This window comes from Drosophila guanche, unplaced genomic scaffold, assembly GCF_900245975.1.
Source record: "Drosophila guanche unplaced genomic scaffold, DGUA_6, whole genome shotgun sequence".
Lineage (NCBI taxonomy): Eukaryota > Metazoa > Arthropoda > Insecta > Diptera > Drosophilidae > Drosophila > Drosophila guanche.
This window is the reverse complement of record NW_022995743.1, coordinates 9,466,953-9,482,672: the sequence shown is the minus strand read 5'-3', so window position 1 is coordinate 9,482,672 and position 15,720 is coordinate 9,466,953. Positions and strand designations below refer to the sequence as shown.

Below are 15,720 nucleotides of genomic sequence, written 5' to 3'. Positions count from 1 at the left end.
CGCGCGCTGGTAATGTTAAAACTTAACAAGGTAGATTTATATGTGGTTAGTTATCAGACCTAAATTACCAAAAAATATCGCAAAAAAATATCAATATATTGATACTTTGGCAAATAAAATATCACGATATAAAGATTGTTTTATTTTGAAAAATATCGATATAGTGATATTTTGATATATTTTTGACAACCCTATGCAAGACTAAACACAAAAACTTGCTAAACTTGCAAACACAAAACACAGACGACGCGAAGTGCACGAAGTGGTTGGTAAAAAGTAAAAAGTCACAGAGAAAATCGAGAGAACGGAAAACGTAGCGCGACAAAGCAATAAAAGAGTGCCCCGTATCTGCTATTGGAGCTCGAGTTGAATCCATTGATTAACGGAAAGAGTGCGTAAATGTAAATCCGCTTTTGACTGCAAATACTCACAGAGCCACACACACACACACACAGAGCCACAGAGCACGCTCAGCGTTACTTGTGCATACATACATACAACCATACATATAGAAGACACGGACTGAAGCACCGCCGCGCCTACCACCAACTACCGCGTTTTCTTTTATCTCATACTCCCCGCCAGCCCACCCCCTGTGTAAGCTCACCCGTTTACACACGCGAATGAGTGGGTGTCTATGTGTGTATGGGAGCGAGAACTTGCGCGTGTGTGTGTGTGCATTACCTACGGTGTTTTCGTTTCGAAAAAGTTGTGTGTGCATTTTTGAAAACGAGGCCAGCCAACGGTTCTACTGGGCCACCTTTCGATTCTTGAGAAGTTATACAAAGGTACTAGCCGGGTTATACAATGTCCACCGTATTTTGACCGTATTCTTACTCGAAATGGCCAAAAAGCGTTGGTGGAAAAGGGGGTTTACTATATAAATACACAAACCCACGCGCACACACAGACACAGCCACGCGCACACACTCTCAGCTTCATAGATGCGAATGCGAGAGTATCCGTATCCGAAAGCAGAAAAAACAGATACAATAACCTTCAAGAGCGGGGCTTGTGCAACTTCCAGTTGTGCCACCAGAGCCAGCAACAGCAACAACAGCAGCAGGGTCAGAGCGGAGGGCTGCAGAGGCAGAGCAGTACTAATTATTTATGATTTCGGTTGATTAGTGAGTTGTCTCCCCACGAAATCCCCAAACAGGCATTTTCCGCCATGTCTGTGTGCGCTGGTGTGGTGGTGGTGACAGGTTTATTCACGAACCGAACTCCAGTTACGGGGAAAGTGTGGATACGATACCCCTTTCTGTTCCACTGTTCCCCTGCTGGCAATACCATGTGTACGTGCTGCATCACGGGCATCGAATGCATTAGAAATTTATACGAAAATACATAAATAAGCGAGTGGTAAACCATTTGAATGAACAAACCCCAGCTCAGAACCGAGCCAAACCGTAACCATACCATCCACAGCCTTGATTCAGCTGGTGCTTAGCTTTCCTCTAAGTCCGTAAGTTTTCCTTGAAATTCTGTGTTCTGAATATCAAATATGACTGCAGTAAACCTACCTCCCTCTCTACCTCCTTTCGGCAATGATGGGCTGACCTTTGGACTGACCCATGCCTGGCAGCTATCAATCCGGTTAGCTCAGATTCACCTTCGATGCAGTTGTGGCAAGAAGACGGTGAATGTGAGTCCAATCCCCACATTTCTGACGGTTAATTGAAGCCACAACCAATCATCCGTAGCCCCCAAAGCATACGTTCATACACACACATGTCCTTCCGTCTTTCCCTGAACTGACACTCTGAAGCTCAATTATCAAATTGTTTTGAAATTGCTTGACCAACGCAATAACAGTGTGCCAAAACGATGGCATAATGCCAAAGTTTGCAAGAATGTTTAGTTGGAATTTATATAATTATTTGTTCTATTACCATCAAAAGCAGTTTACAGTTCTAGTTCTGTTCGTTAGGGATATAAATATTGTAGAGGTGGAAAAAGTGGATACTGTACTGACCAGGTGACGGTTTAAAGCCTTTCTAACGGCTCAGATTAGTGTTCTCAGGCTTGAAGTGAAAGGAAGTAAGAATTACTAAGAATTGTAGGTATCTATTTGTCCCACTGTGCACTTTGGTCTTTCCCCTGCCAACTGTTCTTTATTGTAACAAACGTTTTAGCATTGGCCTGTGCATAGAATACGAGTCTGTGTGGCATTTCCCTAATAGAATTGTAATTTCCCCAGCAATTCCAAGTAATATCGGATATATTGTACCGACAGACAGGCAGCTGATTGGGGTCATTGGAGTCTTCCAGGCAGAGCAGAAACTTCCTGGCATATTCCTACCACCTACTAAATGTAGGTGCTTCGTCAGTGCTATTATATAAATGCACTCGCCCGGCGCTCAGGTGGAGCAAGCTGGCTCGTAATGTGTTTGGGCCTTGACCAAATTATAATTAACTTTTGCCTGTCGACAATTTGACACAATTTAGTGGGAGATAATGCCTGGGAAATTGCAGCAATTTATCGTTAACAATGGCCAGGGAAATGAATCTCAAATTGGTGTCGGTGCGAGTAAGTGTTGCAGTCGTAAAAGTACGACTATCTGCTAAAACTGCGCCACTGGTGACGTCAGGTTTTTGTATCTGCCGCTGTTGTTGGGCTTGAGAATCGCTTGGGCTAATGATTGGAACGCGCTGCGAAGAGCATTACAAAGCCAAACACGGGCCTCGTCGAGGCCATGCCCCGCCTATGACGCATCCGAAATAAATATAAACAACAAATATTTGGCTGACGCTGACTTTCCGCTGCTGAAGATACACAAATCGTTGGCGGACCGCTTCCCGGCTGGTACTGCGCTGCTGTTATACGACTTGGCTTGCCTGGGGTTTGTCCCGGGGCCAGAGATCACAGAAGGCAAAGGACAATGCCAACAACCTGCCCATACATGGCGTATACTTAATTTGTCAGAGTCTCTTGCTCCGATTCGGTTCGTGCCAAGCGCAGCCCCATTCGGTTGTTGTCACTTCCATTGCCAGTGCTACGGGTGCCGTTACTGCCACAGTCCCTGTCCCAGTCCCAGTCCCAGTCCGAGTCCCAGTCCTGCCCTGCCCCTCTGCCGTAGTTTTACATGACTGAGCCCCACGACGGCAACAAAAGACAAGTTTTTGTTGTTGTTGTTGTCTGTTCTCGTTGTTATTTTGGAACATATCCAGCCAGAACAGGTCGGCTCGGTGCGGGCCTTGGTATGTGGGCGACAATTTCGCATTTATTATGCAACAGTTTGGCGGATTGAGCGGGTAGCGTAAACAAACTTTGTGCCAGCTTTTCTTACCCAAATGAGAGTGGAACGGAACGGGTGGGTCGAGGGGGTGCATGGTTGGACGAGTGCTTGTGGAGTTGAGAGCTCAAAGAATGCATATGTACATATGTATATAAATTCATACATATATCATGATCGACACGGGAATACTCTTGCAAAAGCTGTTTTATATATTGGGTCTCTCAATATTGATCTCCATGAAAATCTTACTTTAACAGAACAAACATTTATATTTATCCCCAGTAATGTAGGAAGAAAATTACCTGTTTTCCACAGTTTTTTGCACATTTTCTCAGACCCCTGCATCGAGATTTACATTTGGCTTGATTTCCGCCTGCATCTTTACCCAACAGTTTCAAAATCGACTTACATATCTCTCTATGTCTCTTGGGTAGTTTGGGGTTAGGGAGGTGGGAACGTAGTAAATCATGACATGCAACACAGTTGAGCATATGTAATTGACTCGGGCACGCCAACTGGAAAGACGAATCAGAGCCAAGCAAAGACGGGCCACCCTTTGGACCCCAGCCAAAGTCCAGTTTCGAGGAGTGGTGGACTGGTGGTGGTGCTGGTTCCTGTAGCATTGGCAGTGGCTGGTCCCACTGTGATTGCTCACATTGAATGCAATCAAAGAAGTAACTGCGAATCAAGTTATCGGTCAGGGAGGCAGCAAGTCAAGCGTGGTTCTGTTTTCCGTCCTCGTCCTCGACTTGCCGCAACGGCAGCCACAAGCTGCAGCTAAACCCAAATCTCATTGCAACAGCAGAGGGAAACTTTTACACAGTTTGTGTGCTGCCTCCTGATAAACGAGCGAGAGAGAAAAAGAGAGAGAGAGAGAGAGGGAAAGAGCAAGTGGCTCTACCACTGCGGCTGTGGTATGCGGTGCTAATCAACTCAGTCCCCCTCCCAGTGGGCGCGTCATTTGCTTCTCTTTTGGCTTCATCATCAACAGCTGCTCGCAACGTAGTTAACAGCTACGTAAACAATCTGGACATTATTTGTCAATTTTGATTGCCGGTTAGACCTGTTGGACCCGTATACAGGGTGCCTGTATAGGTGCAGGCCTGTGTGCCGCCCCCACTGGCGGAATGCTTATGTAATGAATGAATTAGTGACAGAAGCAAAGAGGGGGCACAAATGATGGAATACGGGAAGAACAATCTTTTAAAATTATCTCTTAACGTACTACTATCCATTCTCGTAGATTAAAAGTGTTTGTATATTTGATCTAGCCGAACCCACACAGACCTCAAGATATAGTAGGTACATAAGTACATCCGTAGCTGGGGAAATACTATATTTAGACGTGAGTGATGCTCACGCTTACATTGTTTCCAAGTCACCTGCCACACCCACAGCTTAATATAGTTTCCATAGCTAGTATTCAATTATACTTAAGCATTGTCCGATCCATGATAGCGACTATTATAGCAGCTTTCACTGATCCGCTGTCACCTCTTGCCCCACTTTACCCTCGTTGTAATCCATTGAGAGCCATATCTGCGGGTATCGGGCATTCCCTTGAAATCTTTCATGTTTAAACAAGTGCGAGCAGCAGCCTCTGTTGTTTGGCATGTGGAAAGTTTTTCATTGTGAGTGCTCTGTTCGAGGTACGACACCTACTCTTATCACACAGAGGCACTCGACGCAAATCTGTAACAATGACTGGCACTGACACCTGCTCCCCCCCTTGTGCATGTGTGAGGATTGAAAGGATGTTTGGTTGCACATGCTCCACGCCCTGCTGTTGGTTTTACTTCTGGCCAGCTCTGTGGGCTTGCCTGTTTGCCTGTTTGCCTGGCCAAAAAGGGCAAAGGTGGGCGGTGCTACACGCTCACAGTACCAGCCCCAGCATCCGATATGGCAATTAAGAGCGCAGCTGCAGTCCCGTCCCCAGCAGTTTGCACTTTGCAACATCTCTGGTGGCTGGCTGACTTTTGTTTTCACCTTTCACAACGCTCGACTCGTGACGCACATGAAGCAGGTGGACCAGGGGGTGGCATGTGCCTGACTGCTGCACGCAGCCCTTTTTTTATTATGTGAGCGAAAAACGAATAACAAGCAACCAACACTCGCTCCACAGTGCTGGGCACTTTGTGTCGTGTTTACTTGCGAATTAAGATCTTCCGACTACGTGATGACATCTAACGATGACAATGGAAATGAAAATATTTATACAATTCATTCACTGCTCATTCAGAACGAGTCCCATCCCAGTCACTAAATGAACAGGGGACGTGATTCACTCGGGGAGTTGAAGATAACTTTTGGGCACTCAGCCACACACAAGATTCCACAGGCCGAAACTGGCTTTGGCCGGATAAAGAGTTCGCTTTATCGTTCACATATTGATTAGCCAAAATGGAAATGACCAAACAAACGAAAGAACCACAAACTGAGAGACATTCGAACCGGTTATATTTGGTACTTGCTAAACTTGGCCAGAATTACACACCAATCAGCAGAGGATACAAATAGTTTTCATCTGATTTCACAGTCTTTCTCCTTGAACTCTTTTCAGAGGGAGCAATGCGTCTCGACACGAACTCAAATGTGGACTTCAAAGCATTCGAATCCAGCTCCAGCTCCAGTTCATGTGTAAGTAAACAGATTCGAGCTGAAGACACTATCGATTCTTACACCGATTTTACACTCTCTTTTCAGCTCATCAAGTTGGACAACTTGGCCACCTGGGGAGGCTCACAGAAAACAGACACTCGGCTGCCAATCACGGACTACTCGACGCTGGGCGGACCCCGGCACAATCGCAGTCCCTTTCCCCTGTCCAAAGATGTCAATAATCGCCTGGTGATCTGGTAAGTGGAGGTGCAATTGCTGTCATTCCACCAATGGGATTAATGTCTGTTCGTTCTGCGCTCCACAGGGATGGCGACATGACCACACTGGATGTGGACGCCATCACAAACACCAGCGATGAGACTCTGACTGAAAGCAATATCATATCGGAGCGCATACTCGCCGTCGCTGGCAATCAGCTGAGGGAGGAGTTGAGCACAAATGTTAAAGGTGAGTCAGGTTAATGGATACATCTTCTCGACCTCCATAACTCCAGCTCTGATTCTCCTCCTTCAGAATGCCGCACTGGTGATGTGCGCATCACGCGTGGATACAATCTGCCAGCCAAGTATGTGCTGCATACAGTGGCGCCTGCTTACAGGGAAAAGTTTAAGACGGCCGCCGAGAATACGCTGCATTGTTGCTACAGGTAGGATGATCCTATTGTTACCGTTTGGCGCTATGTCTATATATTATTATTTGTAGAAACGTTCTGTGTAAGGCCAAGGAGCTGAACCTGCACACAATCGCCCTGTGCAACATCAGTGCCCACCAGAAGAGCTTTCCAGCGGATGTGGCCGCACACATTGCCCTGCGTGAGTACTGGAATGTAATCTGCCACAGATTTAAAGTTTCCTAACGAGATCTCATCTCCCTCAGGCACCATCCGACGCTACCTGGACAAGTGCACCCTTCAGGTTGTGATATTGTGTGTGAACAGCAGCGAACGCGGGACCTACGAGGTGCTGGCCCCGCTCTACTTCCCGCGCGACCAGCTGGAGGAGCGCAGCGCGCTTTGGCAACTGCCCAAGGACATTGGCGGTGAATTCGGCGAGCCACAGCACCCCGATCCCGACCGCCAGATCCGCATTATTCGCAACCCCCACCACAGTGTCCACATGCGTCACCGCCAAAGTGAGTATCTCCTGTTATGTTTGTCGTCACTGTTTTGTACCGATACCCCTATCTCGTCGAGCTATCGGCTGTCGAAGATGATAAACTCTTATCTTCCAGAGACACGAGCTGGTCGGGGCTCGGTAGTGATTCCTTTTCGGCCCTGTGGTCTTGTGGGGCTGTCGATAAGATTAGAGCGAAAAAAGGCAGCACAAAGCACCTGAAACACAACAAAATGTATGCAAACGCTGCTCTTCAGCTATGTTGAGTGACTGACTAAATTGTATGGCTTCAGTTACGTTGCAAAGTCGGTCGTGTGCGGGTCACTGGCGGCAGTTGCATTCAATTGTCCAGTGAAAGTCGTTAAATTTTCAACTATTTGGCCACAAAATTAAGTTGTTTCATAAACCCTTGGATACATAGAACTAATTTTTCAGTGTTTCTCAAATTATTCCCAAAAAATCCATTCAAAGTAAGCAAGAAATTTTATATTTCAAAGATTTATATTCGCAGTCGCTGGTGAGCTTTGCGCTGGCTGACAGCAGGCTGACTGCTATAAGCTTATGAGAAATTTCAAAGATATGTACATACTTTCAGGCTGTGAAAGTTACATGCTACATGTCGCGTAACTTGTGTGTAGACTTGACATTTTCCAAGTAAATAAACAACTGATCGTTAGAGCCGAAATGCAATCTAAAAACTATATATTGATTTTATATTAACGAATCTACATTTATGTGGGAAAAAAGAAAGAAAGAAAGAAAAAATGTATACATCTAGTAACAAAACTCTTTAACTCGAATTGCCCAAGATTATTTTAGCTTGTAAAGGTTACTAGAAACTTGGCCGCATTTGCATTACGTTAGTTTGTCAACAAAAGTTTGTTAGTTTACCTGAAGAACCTCTTATCAGAACAGCGGCGACGAGTGGCAGTCGCTCCAATCTTTGCGGGATACCAAGCCTAAATCACGTCAACACTGGGGAGCAGTACGCAGTCGCCTTATCGGGTTATCGCAGGGGGAGAGCAAAGGCAGGCGACAGCATCCAGTTTTTGTTGGCTGCTCGCGCGCTCCGACAGCGCAGTCGAGAAGAAGCCGTGCCAGAGACCGCTTTCAGTTCAACTCAAATTCCGCATCGCTGAAGTTCGGTAGAGAATTATCTGTACTTAAGCTGTACTTTGATAATTGCAGGTCCAAAATGATAAACAATTCGTTTGAGTTCTCATGTAATGGAATACCCACAGACTGACCATTTACATTCCTTGAAGATCTATATAACTAACTGTTTCTCTTTCTCTCTGCAGCCGACGACGATTCCGACGTTAGTCCGCACGACATGGAGGGCAACAGCTCGGACCTGGAGTACGGACCCAAGGACATGAACGGCCTCAGTCCGAACTCCTACAGCAGTGGACTTCAGACCCAGCTGCAGGTGAGTCTTAATTGAGTTTTCGCAACATTATCGGATTCCTTAGACACACATTCCCTCTTCCCACAGCGTGATCTGGACAGACAGCATTTGCTTAGTGATCGTCCACGGGCCGGTGTCTATGAGAATGTCATCTCCGAGGGCGTCGAGGGGATTGAGCACCAGGAAAGGTGAGTGAGCCGCCACAGATGCAGCACAGCACATCACTATTCTCTGTCCCCCATATCGTGTTACGCATTGCGTCACTCGTTCTTAGGCGTACCTTACACCTAACGAGTGCTACGCGGGGGACATCTGCAGTTCATAAAACTGACAGCAAAACACGCAGCCCCCGAGTTCGCACCCTCCCATTCCACCCATAAACACCACATTGAAAGGGAACTCTTTGCCCAGCGCATATTTATTACAAAAGCATTCCGGAAATATCTTAAGCGTCTAACAAACGACCCACCTCCGCCTGCTCCTTATGGAAATTCCGATTCCTCTGCCGCTTGTCGAAATTTTACAGAGCATTGGCACGCAAGCAGGCACCGGGCGGCCAAGTGGAAATTGAATTGAATTGGAGTGCGGGAACCGGAGTGGAGTGGAGTAGAGTTGAGTGTCAGCAGGGCCCAGTGGTCCTGCTCAACAGTAATCGAGGAATGCCAAGTGCCTGGTCTTTCACTTGTGACGACAGCTGTGACGTATTTCCAAGTGACCATCCATTGTGGCGTCATTGTTTGCATGACATCTCCTTCACCGAAGCCAATCTAATTTTAATGCCAGCTAAAAATATTTGTTTATACTGTTCAAGCCGCAAAAGTGAAGCTTTATGCTAAATATTTATGAATATTTATAATGGAATCATGAGATAGATAATTACTGTGACACAGCCACGCCAAATAGGTATCTTTTAAAGATAGATAATGGGTTGGGTGAACTTTTTCTATGGCGAATATCTAATTAAAATGAGTATTTACCACAATTAGCATCGTTTTTGCTCACCCTGCACGTTTGTCAAATAATAAATGCCAGCTTTGATTATGCATCGCGTTTTTTAATGCACATTTTCGCCAAATATTTTTCAAATCCCTAATTAATATGACAAGTGGGCATGCTTCAGTGGGAATGGAACTGGAAATACACACGTAACCGGATCAGATCAGGTTGTGCATGTATGTACATATGTATGTATGTATGTACAACCTGTAAATGGGTATATGCATGTACAAGAATATCGAACCGTTGCAGTTCATTGAATGAAACCGCACAACCGTCGCGCACATTTTGTAGACGTTTAATCGAACATCTCCTCGTGTAACGTAATTTATTCAAGCGGTTGACAGTGGGAGGGAGGTAGGCCGAGGGAAAAGGAGACTAACAGGCGCCGCAGCTTCCTGAACGAATTTCTTTGTGAGCGTGCGAGGGGAATGCACCTCGCGCAGCCTCTTCTTCTCTTTAGCCTTAATTAGAATCTACCCCACAAACAAACACACGTTCATGAGTCAGTGTCAGTGATGTTGATGTTTACAGTAATATTTTCGCCTTTCATTCCTATTCGATGGAATTGTTACACACTGCGTGGGCGATAAAGAGAAGAGAAGCCATTAGAAGACAGGAAGCACCAAAATAAAACCTTTGCCATTTCGGTTTCGTTTTTGTAGCTTTTTGCGCATTTGGCTGCCACTGACGAATGCAAACATTTGAACTGATTTCATTTTTAGGACAGTTTTTCGTGGAGTGACTGACATTAGCGCAAATAAAGCGGTTAGCATGTCCTTGGGCAATTGCCTGGTGCCGCTGATTTTTGTTGTTGCTCTTTTGTTGTAACTGATGTCATTGAACAGGCGGTGATAGGGCGCACGCTCAAAGAGTGGGAGGTGCGAGAGTAAGAGTCAGAGAGTAAAAGAAAGAGAGAGAGCTTTGCTTTCATGTTGTTGAAGGTATATAAATTCAGGGTGAGAAGTGCCCACAAGCTTCAACTGTACACAATGGAAACTGAGAACCAGGTAGAGAGAGAAAGAGAGAGTGGCTAAAACACCTTGCTTAAATACACCTTGGGCCGTCTGCTCTGCTTTGCCTGATGCGCGCTGCTCCACACTGACCCGCTGGTGGGGTACATAATATAGATGCGAATGATGGGGGGCGAAAAAGCATTCAAGAGCAGCGCAGCACGCCGCTCCATCGCTCAGTCGAAAGGCGCCACTCACAGCGAACACTCGTGAACTAAAATACTCAAAGTGTAGCCACTGTCGGCGCCAGTTTTTATATAAACTAAAAATAAATTCAATAATTTTACTGTGAACCGGAATCGCACAGCATAGTTAAAGCAAAGGGCGTTTATTAGTTTTACATTTTCACGCGCGGCTTCCGTTTATCAACCAAAAGTCTGGCCAACAAGCTGCCCACACATACAGTTTTTTTCGAGACTTCTTAAACTATTTATACTCTTAAAATTACTAAGAATAAGACAATACTGCGTCAATTGAATACGAAATTGAGTGGAAAAGGAGACGACAATAAGAGAGCAAAGAAAATCAGATCAGATCGGCCAGCCCGTGAAACGGAATTTTCTATTTTGACTTAAAATCGATAAACCGTAATTGTGCGAGAAGAGAAAGGCGAGAAGCGAATAGCGAAAGGCGAAAGAAAGAGGAGAAACGCGAACTAGTGCCACCCACCGACAATACAACAACAACAAGAACCTACAACTGTAAACTATGACAATGCTGGAAGGCATGACGTCGATTGACTTGGGCTCGATTCCCATGCAGGAGACGGGCGACATGAACGCTGTGCTGCCCGATGAGCTCATGGAATCGCCGGAGGAAAGGTAACAGTGGGAGTCCTTTTAAAGGTGTCAATCACTGTAAGGAGTTCTTTCATAATTGCAATGACGTGGGTTCTCTTCTTCCCTAGTTATGACGTCAGAACAAAGAATACACCACCCTCACCACTTCTATTTATGGCATCACTGTATATGTATATGTATATCCTTCTGTTCAATATGCATTTCCACTATTCCCCCTCACTGGCCTTGGCCCCACCCGCTTCTCCATTATTAATAAACAAACAGAGGGTACTCCTCTCGGGTATGTACTCCTCTCGGCCTTGCCTGCGAGTACGTGCCAGTGAACAATAACATGCAATCCGTGATTGCAGGAAATGTGATCTAATAATAACATTAGTACCTACCTTTCCCTGCGTTCCAGCAAGTTGTTAAGCTGTGAGATTTATTCCACGGATTAGCATTTTGGCTTAATATTCATTGTGCTTTTCACACGACAACCATATTCGTGGGGCACTAACCATAACCATCCAACCCCAGCCCCAACCCCATCTGAACCCACAACTCGTGCATCCATCCGCATCTGTATCTGTAGCTGTTCAAACAATGGTACTGTGATGGCGTTTGTGTTGGGCTAAGACTGCGTCACAATGCGTCACATTTGGGTGTATTTGTTGGCCAGAATTATCTAGATCTTTATCTGGGTGCTTCCTCTGCAGTCGTTTACGGTTCTGCTGCGTATTGCGGCTTATCGGTAGCTGCTACCGGAGTTCACTGCGGCACGAGTCAGATCTCTCTCCGGCAATTAGTCGAGAGCACATCGTTTTAATAGGGCGTCGTGTGTCAGTCGAAAGTTGTTAATCACTCAAACCCAATTTCGCACACCTGCGCAGCTCCCGAACATGTTCCGATGAATAAATATAGGCATGTGCATCGATTGCCTGACCAATTCATATGTGACTCATCAAAGCAATGTGCGCATTACATTGCCATTCCAATTTGTGCTCAAATTAGAACTATCTAGTTATCATTTAATTTCTTACCCCCTTGCCACTCTCCATCATTCGCTCGTTTGATCTTATTTTGAGTTTTTATCCGACAAATATTTACCCAACATAAGCTAAGGCAAAGCACACACACCCAAGTGAAACATCAGCATTGCACGCATAACAAATTTATAATTCCCCTCTGGGTCAGAGCCCCAACAGATAAACATGGGTTTTAACGCTTTTGCGAAATGAATTTCAAATAGTCGGCCAATGCGAAATACAGCTTATAATGCTTCTGCTCTTGACAAACAGACAGACAGACAGACTCTCATGTCAGGCACTGGCGACAGCCATCATTATCTTTTCGTATACGGTGTGGAACTGCGTGCCGGCATAATAATAAGTCGCGCGACACCCCCCTAGCCTTCTATATACAGTCCATAGTCAAGTGATTTCACATAATTGCTACGGCAAACCTTGTATCCATGGGATTGGCTTAAGTAAACAATTGCCATGCGAATGAATAAAGTTTATCATGCGTGTAATCCGTTCTCCAATCGCTCGTGATTCAAGTATAAGACATCTAATCAGCTATTGTAAGATGAAACCCCCCACGGTGTGCTAATGGAGCGAGCTTTCACTTACAATGTGCTTGGCTCGCTGTTGATCTACTTCGAGAACTCTGAGTTTATTTTTCCATATGATTAATAATTCTATTTTCTTTTCTTCTTCAGATACGAACGCCTCCTGCGTCGCGCTCAAGTCGAGGACTTGACGGAGGTCTCGGGCATTGGCTGTCTGTATCAAAGCGGTGTCGATCGCTTGGGTCGCCCTGTGATTGTGTTCTGTGGCAAGTGGTTTCCCGCCCATAACATTGACCTGCAGAAGGTTGGCAAACCGTTGCTCGAATCAATGTTAGATCAGTTTTAAATTAACTCTATTATTTGCAGGCACTGCTGTATCTGATAAAGCTACTGGATCCCATCGTCAAAGGAGACTATGTTATTTCCTACTTCCACACAATGACCTCCACGAATAACTATCCGTCGCTGCACTGGCTGCGCGAGGTCTACAGTGTGCTGCCCTACAAGTGAGTGTCCCCCCCCAGCCGTAGAGAATTTCCAAACAATCTCTGATTGCTCGCCCTTGCAGATACAAGAAGAACCTGAAGGCCTTCTACATAGTGCATCCGACATTCTGGACCAAAATGATGACCTGGTGGTTCACCACGTTCATGGCGCCCGCCATTAAGGCCAAAGTGCATTCGCTGCCTGGAGTCGAGCATCTGTACTCGGCCATCACAAAGGATCAGCTGGAAATCCCCGCCTACATAACCGAATACGATATGGCGGTAAGACAGAAGCACCACCATACACCAGGAGCTGCTTGATTCTAATGTTTTTCGATGATTTCCTTTAATTACAGACCAATGGCCTGCATTACTTCAATCCTGTGCCGACTGCCTCGTAGATGGCGGCCATTGTGGCTGTCTAAAGACAGCGCAGCCGCCATAGCATATACATATATATATACACCCACACATGTGAAGTTTTTATAGATTTTATAGAACGTATTTTGTTTTCTTGATAAGTAATAATTGTTTACTTGCGCATAACTATCGATGTTGTCGTTTACCGATTGATCTGACGCAAGTTTTGTTGAGCATTGTGTAGCATACGTTTGTGGAAGGGCCTACAGCCGCCCCCCACGCCCCCAACCAATTAGCTAAATGATAAATCTACATTCAGATACTTAAATGCTAAATCCCCAAAAAGCGAGAATTATGTAAAACATTCTTATGAACAGCATGGAAATTAGTTAATTAGTTGACTCAGAAGATTTATTGATTGACAGCAGGCGAAGGACATACATAAGGATAGACACGTTGAACTATTAGTAGGATGAGGAGATGTAGTAGGAGATGATGATACCAAAAGTAGCCAGAACAAAAATGTTAGCAGTGCTGAACAAGATGAAATTTGAAATTGGATGACGGGCATATATACACATACATATATAAAGAAAATGATTACTTGTACTTCGGAATTTGGAAAGGAATATAGATACTTACATATATATATATATTGTATTGTTAGTTATCTCTGCAATTACAAATTGTATTATTAATACTAGAGCCTAACGCGTATGCAGTTTGATCCCCCGATATATACACACACACATAAAATACATACGTACTATAAATTCAATTGTATTTATACATAAATAAATATACTAAATATACACAAAGCTAACGATTAACAAGTACATACGCGTATATACCAAATGGGAGGAATCAATGCAAGCAAATCAACACTCGGAACGCATACCTTTTGTAGATACGATACTTAGATATGTACTTACTAGAGCTCACCGTGAGGCGGCGTCCCCTTCCGCCCAGGAATCGAAACACCAATAAAGAACCTAACGAATAGTTATTGTTAAATGTTCAACTTTGATATGAATTATGTTTAGGCGAAAGGCACACACGTCCCACTTTATCTTCCAAGCACCATTTGCGCTCAAAAGAAAGTCCCCAATTTCAAGCCAAGAGCACGCCGTCGACATTTACAACCAAGTATGCATAAATATAGTATGTATTCATATAGATAATATGTACATACGTATTGTAATAAGTCGAATCAATTATGGCACTCGCCCTCGCTGGCAGCAATCAGGCAACAAGAAACACGCACACACAAAAACACACACACTAATCGACCCACAGCCAACCACAGCAACAGCAACAACACCACACAACAGTTGATTATTATAGCAATTATGTACATGCAAAGCAAAATGCACTCAGGGATTGATTTAAAGAAACCAAAACACCAAAGTAAACCAAAGACAAGGAACTTTGATGCAGGCCTAATGCAATGCAATGCAATGCAATGCGCTTTCCATTGCCCAGCCTGGTTAGTACCTATTGTAAAACGAGAAACCAAGTAGAGACATAGTTTTTGGAAATGTTCTTATATATGTATATGTACCATCTTCGAGGATCAACAAGCCAGCATACATACATACATACATATATATACAATTATGCCAAATACACATTTTGTATCGACAGCAATTAACCGGAATGCTTTCACTAAAAGCAGAATTCAAATTTGAACAATCGTCAGCGTTACGGTGAATACATATTCAATTAGCTAAAAGTACAGTCTACTCAAAAGTTACCCTTGAAGAGAGCTTAGGAGAGATTAGGAGTTGTCAGTATGGAAATACACCCCAATACTAGGTAAAGCTATACTCAAATCTACGGCCAGGCCTCCTAATCAGCTCAGCAAGAGAAACCCAATCGAATAACCCAAGTTATGCCAAGTGTTCCTTTCTCAAAGAATATACAATACAATATATAGGCGAATACTTTTCGAAATATTTGAATATTTGTAGATAAGTCTCAAGTTCTACGAGTACATTGAAAAATTAAAACCAACTGCAAAGTACTTAAAACTAGTATCCCAATTGAATCTATAACATAACATAACATTTCAAATTTTTGCCATGGCTTTAGAGTTAAAAAGAAAACTTAAAAAATACGAAAAGGTTAAGAAAATTAGCA

The 15,720-nt window shown here is 44.3% G+C and overlaps 1 protein-coding gene across 5 annotated transcripts; it reads left to right on the top strand.

Moving 5' to 3' along the window:
• The first annotated feature begins 236 nt into the window (after window positions 1–236).
• On the top strand, window positions 237–14,587 carry LOC117592075 (protein GDAP2 homolog). Of its 5 annotated transcripts, none has more exons than XM_034285582.1 (13): window positions 237–391; window positions 5,800–5,876; window positions 5,943–6,094; window positions 6,163–6,305; window positions 6,372–6,504; window positions 6,561–6,670; window positions 6,735–6,989; window positions 8,272–8,399; window positions 8,466–8,566; window positions 12,887–13,040; window positions 13,103–13,242; window positions 13,305–13,503; window positions 13,578–14,587. In XM_034285582.1, exons 2-13 carry the CDS (start codon window positions 5,808–5,810, stop codon window positions 13,620–13,622), a joined length of 1,629 nt encoding a protein of 542 aa, XP_034141473.1. In that variant the 5' UTR covers window positions 237–391; window positions 5,800–5,807; the 3' UTR covers window positions 13,623–14,587. The 5 variants fall into 5 exon arrangements, with proteins under 5 accessions (XP_034141473.1, XP_034141474.1, XP_034141476.1 ...); XM_034285583.1 differs by lacking the exon at window positions 237–391 and adding an exon at window positions 770–788; XM_034285585.1 differs by lacking the exons at window positions 237–391; window positions 5,800–5,876; window positions 5,943–6,094; ... (2 more) ...; window positions 6,561–6,670; window positions 6,735–6,989 and adding an exon at window positions 7,423–7,440 and having other exon boundaries at window positions 13,578–14,173.
• The last annotated feature ends 1,133 nt before the right edge of the window (window positions 14,588–15,720 follow it).

What these genes read in the sequence shown, in the direction of transcription:
- LOC117592075 (XM_034285582.1), top strand. Translation starts at nt 5,808, where the DNA reads ATGCGTCTCGACACGAACTCAAATGTGGACTTCAAAGCATTCGAATCC. An exon ending in GACTTCAGACCCAGCTGCAG is followed by an intron (nt 8,400 to 8,465) that starts GTGAGTCTTAAT and finishes CTCTTCCCACAG; the next exon opens with CGTGATCTGGACAGACAGCA. An exon ending in TAACCGAATACGATATGGCG is followed by an intron (nt 13,504 to 13,577) that starts GTAAGACAGAAG and finishes CTTTAATTACAG; the next exon opens with ACCAATGGCCTGCATTACTT.